The following is a 14,299-nucleotide window of genomic DNA, read 5'->3' on the forward strand; positions in this document are numbered from 1 at the left end:
GGGCCTGCTGCTGCCTGCGCTGGGGGCGCCTGCAGCCGGACACTCGTTAAATCCAGGGCGCTCGCTGAGATCAGAGGCAGGAGGCCCCGCTGGTGGCTGAGTGCTTCCTGCCTCGGAAAATGAAAGGTCTGCTCTTCACCTGATTAGGGGCTGGCAGGCAGCCTGCGCCTCCGACAGCGCGGGGCACGCCGGGGAAGGGGCAGCGCTGCCGCGAGCCGCTCAAACGCGCGTCCGGCCAGCCCCTCACTGACCCTGACGGCCGGGGTCGGGGTCCAGGCAGGGAGCCAGGGCCCAGGGCGGCGCACGGGGACACCTCTGGCTCCGCCGGGCAGCTGCTGTGGCTCACAGCAGGGCTGGAGGTGCAGAGGCGTGCGGGCGAGGGCGGGCTGCCAGCAGGAGCAGACACAAAGGTCCCGTTCTGCAGAGGCAGAAATGGCACCGCTGCCCCCACCGCGCAGGGCTGGGCCCTTCCCTCAGCGCCACTGGGGCGGGGGAAATCCTCCGGGGTTTTTTTTTTGGTTTTCTTTGCAAGCCGATACTAAGTTCTAAAACAGGCCCTGAAGTAAGAGCTGAAATAAATCCCCCAGGGCCCGGGAAGAGACTGGAACCACCTCCGAGCGAGTATTTTAATGCTTTGCGTTCCCCTTGGCTGAGCTGTTCGCTTGTGTGGAGCTGGCCTGGGCTCAGCGCCCAGCTCCCGGCAGCAGCAGGCGAACGGCTCCGTGGAATGGAGGCAGGGAAGGGCCGGGCCTGCAGGGGACGTTCAGTCCCGGGGGAACCGCGTTTGCCCCAAGAAGGCCTCGGTGGAAGGCCCAGAGGGCAGCAAAGCAGCACCGGTCGTGGGTGTGGGCCTGGGAGGGGGGGGACACGGCTTTGGTGCCCCCCAAGGGCCTTGCTGCCGAGTTCTGGCTTTCAGGGGTGGGCTCTGTGTGGTTAAGGCTCGTTTAGAGCTCAGGAGCAGCTGCACCTAATGCTGCCCACCCATTAGAGGCCAGGTGAGGGAAAGGCAGTGCCTGCTGCCAGCGGGGTGGGGTACCGGGGCCTTGGGGGGGGTGGCTGGAACTAACACCCCACGGCTCCGGGTGCAAACTGCTCAGTGAGCCCCAAGGCAGGGGCCTGAGGCTTCCCCACCAGCCCAGCCCCTTGTGGGGGGGGCTTGGGATGTGACCGAACCCGGGGCTGCAGCCGGGTGCCCGTTTGTGCGCCCTGGGGAGAGCCCCGGAGCTGCCCCTGAGAGCCTGGGGCCATGGGGGGGCTGGGGGGGGGCTGCACCCCCTCTGCCTCCAGCCTCTTTCCCTTCCACAAGCGAGGTGAGGCTTTCCCCTTCCCCTCCCCGAGGCCGGTACAGAGGCAGACCCAACCTGCACCCAGCTGCAGCACAGCGGAGGGAGCCAGGAGCTGCTGGGGGTGGGCAGGACCCACGCAGAAAGGGTTTGGTTTCCCTGACATGCTTCAGCTTAAAAAAACTACTAATAGGCAAATAAAAACCATGAACCAAATGCTTGTACAGTGAATAAGCCGTTTTATTTTTTTGTCCTGTGCTCACACAATCTCTCTTCTTTCCCTGACAGGTCACAGATCATTAAAATAAAGTATATAAGAGTAAAATAATTTAAAACATACACGCAGGGCTCCATTCCAACCTCCCCACACCCACATCGCCACCACTTGTGCTTCATCTCACGCGTAAGTAAAGCTGTTGGGTCGCAGGAGTCCGGGATGGGGGAGCCCCGCCGTGGCTGCCATGCGCCCTCGGGGCCACCCCGAAGGCAGCGAGTGCCCGCGGCCCCCCCACGCCGCACCCCGAGCCGCAGCTCCTTTCCCCACAGCCTGGAAAAGGTGTGCCCACGCCAGACGCCTTCCTTCTCAGCAGCCCTGCGCTGCCCCGGGCTGCTCCAGCCCCCCCGGCAGCAGCTCGCTTCCTCTGGCATTACCAGGTTTCCTCCGTTACCACCCGCGTCTCCGCGCCGCTCCCCTCAGCGCTACGCCCTCACCCCGTATCACATGCACAGGACTGGCTCCGAAAGCCATTTTAAGCTTTTCAGTTGCTGGTAAAGTCGGTACACTCCCAGCTGTGCTATATTGTAAATACAGCTTCTAGGATCGTCTCCATGGCGGAGACCAACAGTGATCAAGGCACTACCCCCACCCCCCTCCTTAAAACAAAGGAAGTCAGACCAACACCTAGGGACAGAAGAGAATCCTATAATGTGATCACACGGTTACACTGAATCTTTATGGCAAAGAGAACATTTAGCAGCTTTGAACGTTTGGGCTTCTCCCTTTTACTCAACACAAGCACTCTAGACCCTATAGGGAAAACAGGGCGGAAGCCCTACAAAATCAAAGCGCGGGTAAGGAACAGGAATCCTACCAGATGGCTAGTTCTAGAAGTGACAAGCCCGCGGCCTGGGGGAGGAAGGTGCCGCTCCTCGGGCTGTACCCGCCCTGCGCCCGCGGGCCCCGGCTGCCCCCACCCTCCCCACGTCCCCCCAAAGCGGTTCCTCGGCCAGTCAGTGGGAGAAGGCAGCGGCTGCATGCAGGCTACTGCGGTGCCTTCTCAGCTAACGCATCCCAGCACGGGGCTGGCGCGGCAGTGACATGCTCTGTGAGTGTGGTGGGGATGCGCAGCGCACCGCTCCTCTTAACCCTTCCCAGCCCCCCCCCTCCTGCCCCCCAGGAGGGCCTCACAGCCCCGCTCGGTGCCCCCAGGGCGTCACAAACCATGCATGGGGAACCCTAAACCCATGGGGAACCCTAAGCCCATGGGGAACCCTAAGGGCTCTCCCCCCAGCCCTGCCTGAGCTCCCTCAGACTGGAAAGGGTTAATGGAAGTCGCACCACTTGTGTGTTTCCATGTGTGCACTGGTCTGATCTAGGAAGGGATGTTGGTTAATCTGGAATTAAGTCAGGTCGAATCACACACACCGATGTCAAAACTGGTTCAGGAAAAGAAAAAAAAAAAAAAAAAAAAGAAAAACCCAACTACCTGAAATCACAGAACTTTGGAAGTTCAGAAAAATGTCTCTCCTATAGCTTAAGTTCATTTGCTTAAATCTCTTTCTTACTTAAAGCCAGTTTCTAACAGTAGTTTTTCCGCCTCTGCTGATCTCCCCACCAGTGATGCCAGCTTGATTCCTGCGCTCAAAGGATTCCAGGCTGTGGAAGGTGCTGGGCTCGCCAGTGCACTGTCCGCTCCTCCCCGTCCCTCCCTGCAGGGAGCCCTCAAACGCCGCGTGCAGCGCCCGCAGTCCCTCCTGTACACTGACCGGCAGCAGTCATGTTTGAGAAGATATAGTGGATAAGAAGGCATGAAAGTTCCTCTAAGCACTTCCAGGCTCAGCCCTTCTCCAGTTCTACCTTGAGCGAGTCTCCCGCTCCTCCCGCGTGCCCCCCTCACTTCCTCCGGTCCTTCTGTTTCCTCTCCTGCCGCCTGGCCTGCTGGTCGGCCAGGGTGCGAGGTATCAAGATGACGCTGCCGTCGCTGGCGTACTGCAGGGCGTACTGGTTGGGGGAGTAAGGTTGGCCGTTCTCGTCCCGCAGGCGGCCGAACACTTCCTGGTAGAGGTTCTGCACCTTTTGCTTCATCTGGCGGATGGACTTGAGGAACTCCACCTTCTCCCTGAGCAGTTTGGACTTGTCCCTCTGCAAGTCCTCCACGTCCCGTTCCAGGTTCAGGATGGTGTCCAGCTTCCTCTTGCGGCAGTTCTGCGCAGCCATCTTGTTCTTGCCTCGCCTCCTGATGTCTCGGATGAGGCTCAGCTGCGCCTCGCTGAGCTGGTACTTGGAGAGCAGCTCGTTGAACTCCTCCACGGGCAGGTTGATGATCTTGTCGTTGGTGAAAGGGATTTTCATGGCTCTGGCTCGATGCTCGTCCCTGCTCATCTGCTTGTCCAGGAACTCTGACGGTTTCTCCTTGCTGCTCTTCTTCCCCGCGCTGGGCAATTTGGGCTCCTCGGGATCCAGCGCCCCCGGTGCCATGTTGTAGGTGTGGTTGTGGCCAACGTGCTCCAGGTAAGGCAAGTAGTGGAGCTGCGACGGGTCCTGATAGCTCATGCGGCAGAACTTGCTGTACTCGGGCTGGTACCCAACTGCCCCTTCCGTTTCCTCAAAGTCCACGTTTTCGGAGTCTGAGCTGTAGCCGACAGCTCCTTCCTCGGAAAACGAGGAGGAGGAGGAGGAGGAAGAGGAGGAAGAAGAGGAGGAGGAGGAGGAAGAGGAGGAGGAGGCTTCTGAGCTGCTGAGAGAAGCAGGACTGTGGCCAGAATCCAGAGAAAGACCTGAGTCAGAATCAAACTCCTCTTCCAGCTGCGAGGCCTGCACCGGGTTGAAACCTTCCTCAATAGCCAAGTCCATCAGGCTGATCTCATCCAGCATGGCTTCGTCCAGCAGGCCGCCCAGCGGGTCGGGCAGCTCGGGGCCGGCCGTCTCGTTGACTGTGCTGTTCAGCTGCGGGGGGAAGAAGATGCCGCTCAGGTTGGTGGAGCTGAAGGTGGTGTTGAGGCCGGTGGAGTTGTCCGGCGCCAGCTGGAGCAGGGCTGAGCTGCCAGCCATGGAGGGGCTTTCGATTTCGGAGCTGAAGAGGGAGAAGTCCTGGGAGCAGCTGCCCAGAGAGGCCTGATGCAGGCTGACATTCTGATTGATGGGAGTGTTTGGAGCGAGGCTGTAGTTAGAAGCCAGCAGGTCCCCGCCTGTGCCGTTGTACAGGGTTTCAGCGGTCGTGTTGTTCACTTCCATAGCCTGAAAGAGACGGGAAGCCCTCGGTGAACAAACCTCGCTCGAGCCCTGCCTTTTCCAGTGCCCTTCACCACCAGCACAAGCCGAGGAAGAGAGGACAATGCTTCTAGATCCCAGGGAAGGAGCTGGAGCTATGTCTCCAGTGACCCCAGCATCGTCTGCCAGCTGCAGGAGGTTTACGACGCTGCCAGCAACACCCACACGGGCACACGGTGTCACTGCACAGAGCGGGGCAGAACCAGAGCAGCTGCTGCTAACCCCAACCTGCAGCTCTCCGGGAATCAGGTGCTGGAACAGCCACTGAAGCGACTTTAAATGCAGCTGAGCCGTAACGCGCGCCTGGAAGGACAAACACCTCCCCACAGACACCCCTCAGGATCCCCCCCGGCTGGCAGCAGCCGCCTCCGGACGCTGGTCCCACGGCACGGCCGCGGCGAGAGCTGACCTGCATCTCCATGATAGACATCAGGTCCTGCCACTGCTGCTCCAGGTCGAAGGGAGACTCGGTCTCCGGGAGGAGAGGAGACAGCAGGCTGCTCTGGATGCCCGCGGGCCGGCTCTCGCTGGGCACAGCTTCGCTCAGGGTGGAGACATCTGCAGCTGGAAACTAACCACGTGAGGCACAGTCAGTCCCCGGCTGAGCAGCCAGGAAGGCAGCCATCCCCGGGTGCCCTTCCACCTCCGCGCCGGCGACTGCTGCTCCTTTGTTCAAAGCGAACCGGTTGCAGTTATTCCTCCGCAGTTCGCTATGAACTAATTAGAAGCAAAGCCAGAAGTCTTTAATTAATTGTGACCACCCCCCGCCCCCCGCCGCTACTTTTGCGGGCGTGATGCCTGGAGCCTCCTTACGCAGCCTAACCCAATTTGCTGCCCGTTCTGCGGTCTGGGCTGGGGGTACGAGAGGCGCTGAAACCCCAAGAGCTAACGAGCACCATCCGCAGGCTGCCGGCCGTCGCCCCCTCTGCAGCCACCGCCGCTCACCTCCGAGTTCTCCCCGAAGGGGAAGGTGGCCTCCAGCAGCCTAAGGCACTCCTCCAGGGACAGAGCTGTCTGATCCTCCGCGCCAGGCACCTGATGCAAAACACAAGCGATCGTAGCCCCAGGATTAGGGAGGTGGTGATGAAAAACAAGCTCCTACAGCACAGCTTTATTGCAGCGCATCCAAAAAGAGCCGGAGGCCCCACCCAGTGCTTCGCAGCCTCCATCCTCCTGCTCCGGAGAGTGTCAGCGCTGCCCCTGAGCGCGCCGGGGGAGGGAAGGGAAGGGAAGGCGCTCCCCGCGAGCCTCACCCCCTGCCAGCGCCAGCGCTCGGTTTCAGGCTGGAGGGGACTGCGCCTGCCTACGCTGCACCACGCCACTGCCTCGCCACGCAGCCCAGAGGCACAGCGCGAGCCAGCAGCCCTCGTCCTAGCGCCACGCCGCCAGCACCACGGCCGTCACCCTGCCCGCCCCGCCGCAGCTCCCCGGCCCGGCAGGCAGCCCAGCCCGCGCCTCCCTCCGCCGGGTCCTCCTGGGCAGCCCTCGCCCTGCAGAGCCCCGCACAAAGTCACGCTCAATGCCACGCTCAATGCCACCGCACCGGGCCGCGGAGCCGGGCGCTGCATCGCCGCGGGCACGGCCGCGGGCGTTACCTGCGCAGGGAAGCTCTCCCCGGTCTCGCCATCCACTAGCAGGTTCCTGTCCAGGCCCTGGCTCCCCGCGCTCCGCCAGCCGTCCCCGCGCTCCCTCCCATCGCTCAGCTCTTTGTCCACTTCGCTCTCCTTCTGCCGGTGGCTGTAGTCAAAAATCTCTCGCCCAGCGCCGAGATCGATATCCTGTCTCCACAGGATGTCAATCAGATCGATGTCCTGAAAGGCACACAAGGTTTCCTGGGGCAGGGGCCGGCCCGGGGCCCCCCGCGCCCGGCCGGCAGCCCCCGGCCCCAGCCCGTTCCCGGCCCCGCTCCCGTTCGCACCATTCCTGCGGCGGGGCGCGGCGCCCGCTGCCCATCGCAGCCCGGGGCGCGGCCTCCCGGGGGCGGCTCTGCCCCGGCCCCGGCCCCGCTCCCGGCCCCTGCCCCTGCCTCTGCCGCTGCGGCGGGGCCGTGCGGGCGCGCTCCCCATGGCGGGGGCGGCCCCGGTGCGGCGGCGGCGCAGGGCGAGGGGGCGGCCGGGCCAATGTGGCGGCGGTGGCGGCGCGGCGGCCGCCTTGCATCAGCCCCGTGGTGCGATCCCGGCCATTTGCATACGGGGAGGGGACGGGCGGGGAGGGGACGGGGGGGGGGGCAGCGCCGCCGCCCCCAGCCCCGCAGCCGCCGCCGCCACCTGATGCAACCCGGGCGGCCCCGCTCCCACCCGGCCCCGCCGCCCCCTCGCCGGTACCGGCCGCACCCCCCCCCGGTTCCCCCCTCCCCCCGGTACCTTTCTCATGGCCCCAGCTGCCGCCCGGGCCGCGGCGCGCTCCGCTCATGTTCCCCGGGGGGGGCGGCGGGCCGGGCTGCCCGGGGCGCGGCGCCGCGCTCGCATCCCCGGCCGGCGGCGGGAGCCGCTCCCCGCCGGTGCCGCCGGCCACAGGTGCCCCCGGCCCCGGCCCCGCCCCGCCCCGCGGCCCCGCTCCGGCCCCCGCCGCCCGCCCGGGCCGGGCTGCGGCGCGCCCCGCCCGCCCCTCCCCCGCCGTTACCTTGGCTGCGGCGCCGCCGGGCCCCGCCCCGCCCCGCCGGGATGCGGCGCCGCCGGGCCCCGCCCCCTCGCCGCGCCCCGCCCCCGCCCCGCTCCCCGCCGCCAATCCCCGCCGCCGGCAGCCGCCGCCCCGCCCAATCGGCAGCCGCGCGGCGCGGAGCCCCGCCCCCGGCCCCGCCCCTCCCCCCGTGGCGCAGCGGGGCCCCGCCCCTCCGGTGACCGGGGGGAGCCGCCCGCCCCCCCCCCCCTCCCCCCCTCCGCCGCCTCCCCCGGCTGCGGCACGGCCCGGCCCGGCCCCACCCCCCCCGCCCCGCGGACGCCGCCGCAGCCCCGGGGCCGCGGCCACAACGGCCCCGCCGCGCCCCCCACCCCCCCCCGGCCGCACCGGGCGCGGTGACCTTGGGCCGCGGGGAGGCCCCGGGGCCGGTTGGCGGCGCGGCCCCGCCCCGCGGTGTCCCCGCGGAACCGCTCGGGGCCGGGATCCCCGGGACCGGCCCCACCGCAAGGGGCAGGGAGCGGCCGGGCCCGGGCCCGGGGCCGGGGCTTTGTCCCCGCAGAGCCCCGCGGGACCGGGAGCCGACCCCGGGAGGCCGCGCCCCGGCCCCGGCCCGGCCCCAGCCGCCGCCGCCCGGAGCCAGCCCCGCACCCACCCGGCCCCACCGGGCGCGGAACGGGGCCAGGCCCGGCGGGGGAGGGGTGGGGGGGGCACCGGGGCAGGGCCCTGAACCGGGACTCGGGGCTCTGGAGCGTCCCGGCAGCAGGCACAGGCCCAGCCCCGGGGGGAGGCGGCGCCGTGCCCGTGCCGAGGTGGGGGGGGGCCGGGCAGGACCTCCCCATCCCGGTGCCACCGGAGCCTCCCCGGGCCCTGAGCCTGGAGCTAAAGACTGGGAGGGGGAGGGGGGCCGGGCAGGGCGGCACAGCCCCCGCGCCTCAATGCACCCGGCAGGACGGACACACAGACGGATGGACACACAGACGGACAGACAGACGGACACACGCCCAGACACACAGTGGCCGTGCTCCGCCCGCCTGGGCTGCCCCCGGCTCCCCCCCCCGGGAATCCCACCCTGAGCCCGGTTCCTCCGAGGCTCTGGGGCAGGCGCGGCCCCAGCCAGGAGCCGTGGGCAGGGGAGGAGGAGGAGGAGGAGGAGGAGGAGGAGGAAGGGCAGGCGGCGGCACCGTTCCGCAGGCCGCACGTGACCTTGCTCAGGGCACTCGGAAGCTTCCCCAGCAGGGAGCTGCCGCCCGGCCCTGGGGGCGCCTCCCGGGACCCCCCCACACAGCGGGCGTGAGGCCCCGAGGGGTTGGGGCTCGGGCCCACGGCCCCGGCCGCTCGCCCTGCGGCAGCGCCCCCCGAAGCACCGGCCACCACTGGCTCACGCCGCTGCCTTTCCGCGGTGCCCGGCCTCCTGCTCAGCCACAGCCCCGTGATGGGCGCTCACAGCAGCCCCAGCAGCCGCCCGCAGAGCCCCCGGCACCCTTTGGGGACAAGCAGCGGGGTGGCTCCTGCCCTCTCCCTGCCCCAACTCCTCGGCAGCTCCCCTGAGCCTGGACCCGACCGATTTCTGAGACAACAGCAGCGCTGGGAGCGGCCGGCGCTGCAACGCGGCACCAACGTGCACACAGCGTGGCCGGGGAGACGTCGAGGCTGAGCGCGCCGCGACAAAGAACCCGTGCCAAAAAGGAACCAGAGGAGCAGCGAGCAGGGACCAGGGCTCGGTTGCGTCACAGCGTCTGAAAGGTTATGCCCAGGCAGAAAAATAAACCACTTTCCAGTTCACCTCTCCCCACCCCTCTGTGATGAAAACCAAGCCATAAACATCTCAACTGGACGAGCTCCAGAGCCGAGTAACCCAACCACCCCGCCGACACCTGGGCCGGGGCTGTTACCCAACGCCTGTGTTTATTTCCCGGCGTTGTTTTATCGGTTTCACAACACAGAGCTACGTGCACACGACGCGGCGCTGGCCCCGGCCCGTTCTCCCCTTCCAGTACCACTCAGACCAAGAACGAAGCCAACAGAAAGGACAAAAACAGCCCCACGCACACCCAGGACCTGCACCCACGCTGTGCCTCAGCCCCACCAGCTCCTGGGCAGGAGCCCGCCGCTCCCACGCGCCAAGCACACGCAAAGCACCGCTCAGCTCCGACGGACACCGAAGCAGCGAGGGCCAGCCCGGCCCGAGCTCCCCAGGAGCTCCCCCTCCGTCCCCCCGCACGCCCGGGGAGCCGCCTACCTCTTTGGTCAGGTCCCCGTTCACCGGGGGAGCCACCGCTCCCAGGTCCTCCAGCTCCTCCCCGAAGCCCTGCTCGGCCCCGCTCTCCCTCACGCCGCCGTCGGGGCCGCTCCCATCCTGCAGGCCGCCGCCGTTCTCGAGGGCGATGCCGGCGCTGGGCTGGGTGCCGGACACGGAGCCCTCGGGGTCCCGGTGCACCAGCCAGGCGCTCACCTCGGTGGTGGGCACCTGAAACCTGTCCAGGGCCCTGACCTGGTTGAGCAGGCGGCGCGCCGTGAAGTAATAGTCCAGGTCTACGCTCTTGGGGTGGATGCCATAGCCGTCCAAGGTGTTGCGCAGGTTGTGGAACTGGGTCTGGGTGTAGGCCGAGCTCTGCCCGAGGATGATCTCCCGCAGGGGGGGCAGCTGCGAGGTCAGGTAGGTGTCCACGTCCACGCGGACACCGATCAGGCTGAGCAGGATGGTGAACTGGATGAGGCCTTCAGTGAAATATTTCTTCAGAGAAAGCATTTCTGGGGGGGGGGGGGGTTTAAAACAGAACAACAACAAAACAACAACAATCAAACAACAACAATCAAACAACAACAATCAAACAACAACACCGCCACCACCACCGGGCCCCCCGGGCCGCCCCCGCCCGCCAACAGCCCGGTTTGGGCCCCCAGAGCTCAGCCCCGGGCCGGCTCCTGCGGGCCCCGCCGGGCACCGGCACCGGACAGGGCCGAGCTCGGGGTGCCCGGGGGGGTTCCGGGGGGGGGCGCCCCCGGTCCCGCCGCGCTCCCGAGGGGCCGAGGGCAGCCCCGGGGCCTGCTCCCGCGGCCGGGTCCCCACCTGCGGCTCGCGGCCGGGCCCCGCCGGGGCTCCCGGGCCTCCCCCCCCCCCGCGGGGCACCGGGAGCACGAGGCCCCCGCGGCCCCTCCCCGCCCCGCCCCGCCCCGCGGCCCCCCCCAGGCCTCGGCCCCGGCCCCGCGGGCCCCGCCCGGGCCCGGCCGGGCCCTCCCCGCCCCCCGCGGCCCCCCCGCCCCTCGGCCCCGTCCCCGCGCCCCCCCCGCCCCCCGCTACCCGCTCGCCGCCGCCGCCGCCGCTCGCTCCCAGCCCCGCCGCCGCCGCCGGCCCCGCTCGCGCTCCCCGCCCTGGCCCCCGCCTCCCCCTCCCGCCTCGCGCGGCCCCTCCGCCAATCGGCAGCCGCCGCGGGGAGGCGGGACCGGGCGGCGGCCCAATGGGCGGTGGCGGCGAAGCGTCGCTCCCGCCCCCGCCGCCGCCGTGACGGGCAGGCGAAGCGACCAATCGGCGCGCGGAGAGAGACGCTGGTCCCGGAGCTTCGCCCGGCGGCGGCGCGCTAGACCAATCGGCGAGGAGCAGCCACCCCGAGAGACCCGCCCCTCGCGTCGTGACCGACGGGGCGGCCGCCCAACGGAACGCGAGCCTTCGGCCGAGCGACAGCGGCAGCCGCCAATCACACGGCGCTCGGCAGCCAGCCGCCGGGCCGGCGGCTTGAGTGACAGCCGTGCTCACCAATCCCCGCGGCGCGGGCACCGCCCCGCCGCCCCGCTGCCGTTGCCATGGCACCGCCCGCCCCGGGCCCTCTCGGCCGAGGCCTGCGGGGAACCGGGGCCGAACCGGGCCCCGCCCCCCCCCGGTTCGCTGAGAACGGCCCCGGGAGGCGGCCCCAGCCCCAGCCCCGGCCCCCGGTGCCGTGAGGCTCCGCCGCGAGCGGCTCTCCCCCGGGGGGGGCGTCCCGGGGGTCCCTGAGGCCCCAGCGCCCTGTCCCGGGGCTCCCGGCGCAGCGCGGGCACGGCCCGGAGCCCGCCCGGAGCTCCCCCGAGGCCTCCCCAGGCCGCCGCGGGGCCGGGCCCGAGGGGCGCTGCCAGCAGCAACCCGACCCCCCGCGTTATTTTTAGCCCCCCGCACGAACACGGCCGGGGGGGGGCAGGGGGCTCGCGGGAGCTCCCCGGGGCTGGGCTGCGAGCGGCAGGGCCGGGCCCCATCGCCAGCCCCGTTCCCAGCCCCGGCAGCAGCCCGGGGCGGTTGGGGCGCAGCCGGTGAGTCACCGGCAGGGCACGGGAGCCCGGGGCAGGGCGGGACCCGGCGCTGTGCCGTCCCCCCCCCCGGCCTGCAGCGGGGGCACCCACTGGGGGAGCCCAAACCCGGCACCCCCGGAGTGAGCCCAGAGGTGGGGGGGGGGCTCCTCACCCCCCTGCACCCCCCCGGTCACTGCCCTGCCCCAGTGCCGGTGTTCGGGGGGGAGTCCCCGGGGAGCGGCCCCCCCATAGCAGCCAGGCACTGCAGCACCTTGGGGTGCAGGATCCCAGCCGGGGGGGGCCCCGTGCCCACCCCTCCCCTGCTGCAGGCGGCCGGGGGGGGGTCAGGGGGACACCGGCTGCTGCCGGGACAAGGCCGGGGGCAGCGGGGCCAGGGAAAGGGCCCGGGGGGGGCCGGGCCGGGCTGGGAGAGGCGACGTCAGCGACGGGGGGGGGGAACGGGGGGGCTGCCCGGGGCGGCCGAGCCATGGAGCCCACGGGGCTGCCGGTACGGGGGCAACGGGGACAGCACGGGAACTTCGTGCAGCCAGCGCAGGACGGGGAGGAACGTGTGGGAAAGGGAGGGGGGAATGGGGGGGGGCAGGGGAATGGGGGAACCCCAGAAACGGTGGGAAATGGGAAAACTTGGGAGTGGGGGGGTGACATGGGGGGAGAGGGGAGGGGTGGGGAAGTGGGGAGAGTAGGTGGGGGGGGGGGGGGGCAGGGGAGTGAGGGAAGGTCCCAAAATACAGAGGGGGGGACCCCAGGGGGACAGGGGGCTGGGGGGGCACCGGTGCCCCCAGGCAGCGCCAGGCAGGCCCCAGCTGTGGCCGGCCCGGGGGGGCTGAGCCCCTGCGCCCCCAGGAGCCCTCCCTGTACACGGTGAAGGCGCTGCTCGTCCTCGACAGCCGCGGGCAGCGGCTCCTGGCCAAGGTGAGGCCCGGCCCTGGCCCCGGCCTCGCTGCCGGGGCTTCCCCGCTCCCTCCGGGGGGGGTCGGGGGGCTGGATCCGGTCACCGTGCTGACCCCCCCCCATCACCCCCAGTACTACGACGGCAGCTTCCCCACGGCGCAGGAGCAGGCGACCTTCGAGAGCAGCGTCTTCAGCAAGACCCGCGGGGCAGGCGGTGAGCACGGGGGGAGCCTCCGAGCCGGGGGGGGGCTGCAAAAGGCCTGGGGTGCCCGGGGACATGGTGGGGGGACAGAGGGGACACCGTCCCGCATCCCCCCAGGGGAGATCGCCTGCCTGGACGGCCTCACCGTGGTCTACAGGAGCAGCAGCGACCTCCTCTTCTGCGTGGTGGGGGGCCCCCGGGAGAACGAGGTACGGGGGGCTTGGGGGGGGGGGCCGGACCCTGTGGGGCTGCGCTGACGCCGCTGTCCCGCAGCTGATGCTGTCGGCCGTGCTCGGCTGCCTCTGCGACGCCCTCGGCCTCGTGCTGCGGTGAGTGCCCCCGGGGGGACCCCGAGGTGGGGTGGGGGCAGCTCGGCCCGGGGGATGCCGCGGGCTGGGACCCAGCGCGGGGACCCGTGTGGGGACATCCCGGGGGCTCGCCCGCAGGAAGGACTTGGAGAAGCGCTGGCTGCTGGAGAACCTGGACGGGGCCCTCCTGGTGCTGGACGAGATCGTGGACAGGGGGTGAGGCCGGGGGCAGCCCGGGCCCCGTGGGTGCTGGCAGTGGGCGGCTGTGGGGTGAGCACCGGGGGGGCTGCAGGACCAAACGGGGGGCAGCCCAAATGCGGGTGCCCAGCTCGCCCCGCTGCAGCAGCCCCATCCCTGAGCCTTCACCCAGGCCCCAAAAAACGCCCGGCACGGGGAGGGAAACTGAGGTAGGGTGAGGGAAACGGGGGGGGGCACAACCGGCACCCACGGGACGGCGCCGACCCCGCTGCCCACAGGGTGATCCTGGAGAGCGACCCGCAGCGCGTGCTGCAGCGCCTGGGCCCGCGGGTGAGTGCCGACCCCCCCCGCTGCCCCCCACCCCCCACCTCCTCCTCGGCCCCCCCCCCACCCTCAGCCTCTCCGCAGGCCCCCGATCCCGCTCCCTACGGCTTCGTGCTCTTCGACTACCTGGCGGGCAGCCGCGAGCAGGGGGGCACAGGTGGTGCTGAGCCCCCCAAGTAGAAGCACCCAGGGGCTGCAGCCCCTCCCCGGCGACCCTGAGCCAGCTCCCACCCCCGGCGGTAAGAACAGCGAGGGAACCGCTCAGGATCCCGAAGGAGACCGGGTTGGCCGCCCTCCTGCCCCCCCGTTGGGCCCCCGTGGATCCCAAACGGCTCCAGGCTGCCCCGAATAAAGCTGCTGCCCCCAGCGCCCCCATCCCCGCCTCTGCCCCCCTCATTCTGGGGGGGCTCAGCCCTGCTGCGACCCCTGCACGGCCACGGCTCCCCGCAGGCTCACGGCCACCGCCCGGGGCAGGGCCGCACCGCGGGGCTCCAGCGGGACCCTGGGGGGCTCGAGCCCCACCGGGGGGTGCCCCCAGCCCGGTGGCCCCTGGCCGCCCACCTGTAGGTGCCCACCCGTGGGGGTCTGTGGGGTGAGCACCGGGGGGGCTGCCAGTGGCTGTGGGGTGCCCAGCCCGGTCTGTCACAGCCACACGGCACCGGCCCGGGCCCCCCGGGTCCCCCCCCCCACCCCGGGACCCGGT

General features: G+C 70.1%; 2 protein-coding genes across 6 annotated transcripts; one reads left to right on the forward strand and one right to left on the reverse strand.

Annotated features, from left to right (window-relative positions):
- Positions 1-1,499: 1,499 nt before the first annotated feature.
- On the reverse strand, positions 1,500-10,782 carry NFE2L1 (NFE2 like bZIP transcription factor 1). 3 transcript variants are annotated; one of them, XM_084301234.1, is made up of 6 exons: positions 10,694-10,782; positions 9,632-10,143; positions 6,369-6,584; positions 5,719-5,808; positions 5,183-5,344; positions 1,500-4,740 (listed from the first exon to the last, which is right to left on the reverse strand). In XM_084301234.1, exons 2-6 carry the CDS (start codon positions 10,139-10,141, stop codon positions 3,397-3,399), a joined length of 2,322 nt encoding a protein of 773 aa, XP_084157360.1. In that variant the 5' UTR covers positions 10,142-10,143; positions 10,694-10,782; the 3' UTR covers positions 1,500-3,396. The 3 variants fall into 3 exon arrangements, with proteins under 3 accessions (XP_084157360.1, XP_084157361.1, XP_084157359.1); XM_084301235.1 differs by lacking the exon at positions 10,694-10,782 and adding an exon at positions 10,463-10,537 and having other exon boundaries at positions 6,369-6,551; XM_084301233.1 differs by lacking the exon at positions 10,694-10,782 and adding an exon at positions 10,463-10,537.
- A 1,335-nt stretch (positions 10,783-12,117) lies between these two features.
- On the forward strand, positions 12,118-13,965 carry COPZ2 (COPI coat complex subunit zeta 2). 3 transcript variants are annotated; one of them, XM_084300904.1, is made up of 8 exons: positions 12,118-12,160; positions 12,517-12,585; positions 12,697-12,778; positions 12,884-12,975; positions 13,040-13,095; positions 13,213-13,290; positions 13,551-13,602; positions 13,681-13,920. In XM_084300904.1, exons 1-8 carry the CDS (start codon positions 12,140-12,142, stop codon positions 13,774-13,776), a joined length of 546 nt encoding a protein of 181 aa, XP_084157030.1. In that variant the 5' UTR covers positions 12,118-12,139; the 3' UTR covers positions 13,777-13,920. The 3 variants fall into 3 exon arrangements, with proteins under 3 accessions (XP_084157030.1, XP_084157028.1, XP_084157029.1); XM_084300902.1 differs by lacking the exon at positions 13,551-13,602 and having other exon boundaries at positions 13,681-13,965; XM_084300903.1 differs by lacking the exon at positions 13,551-13,602 and having other exon boundaries at positions 12,541-12,585; positions 13,681-13,965.
- The last annotated feature ends 334 nt before the right edge of the window (positions 13,966-14,299 follow it).

Source organism: Netta rufina (assembly GCF_964035555.1).
Source record: "Netta rufina genome assembly, chromosome: 24".
NCBI classification, from domain to species: Eukaryota; Metazoa; Chordata; class Aves; order Anseriformes; family Anatidae; genus Netta; species Netta rufina.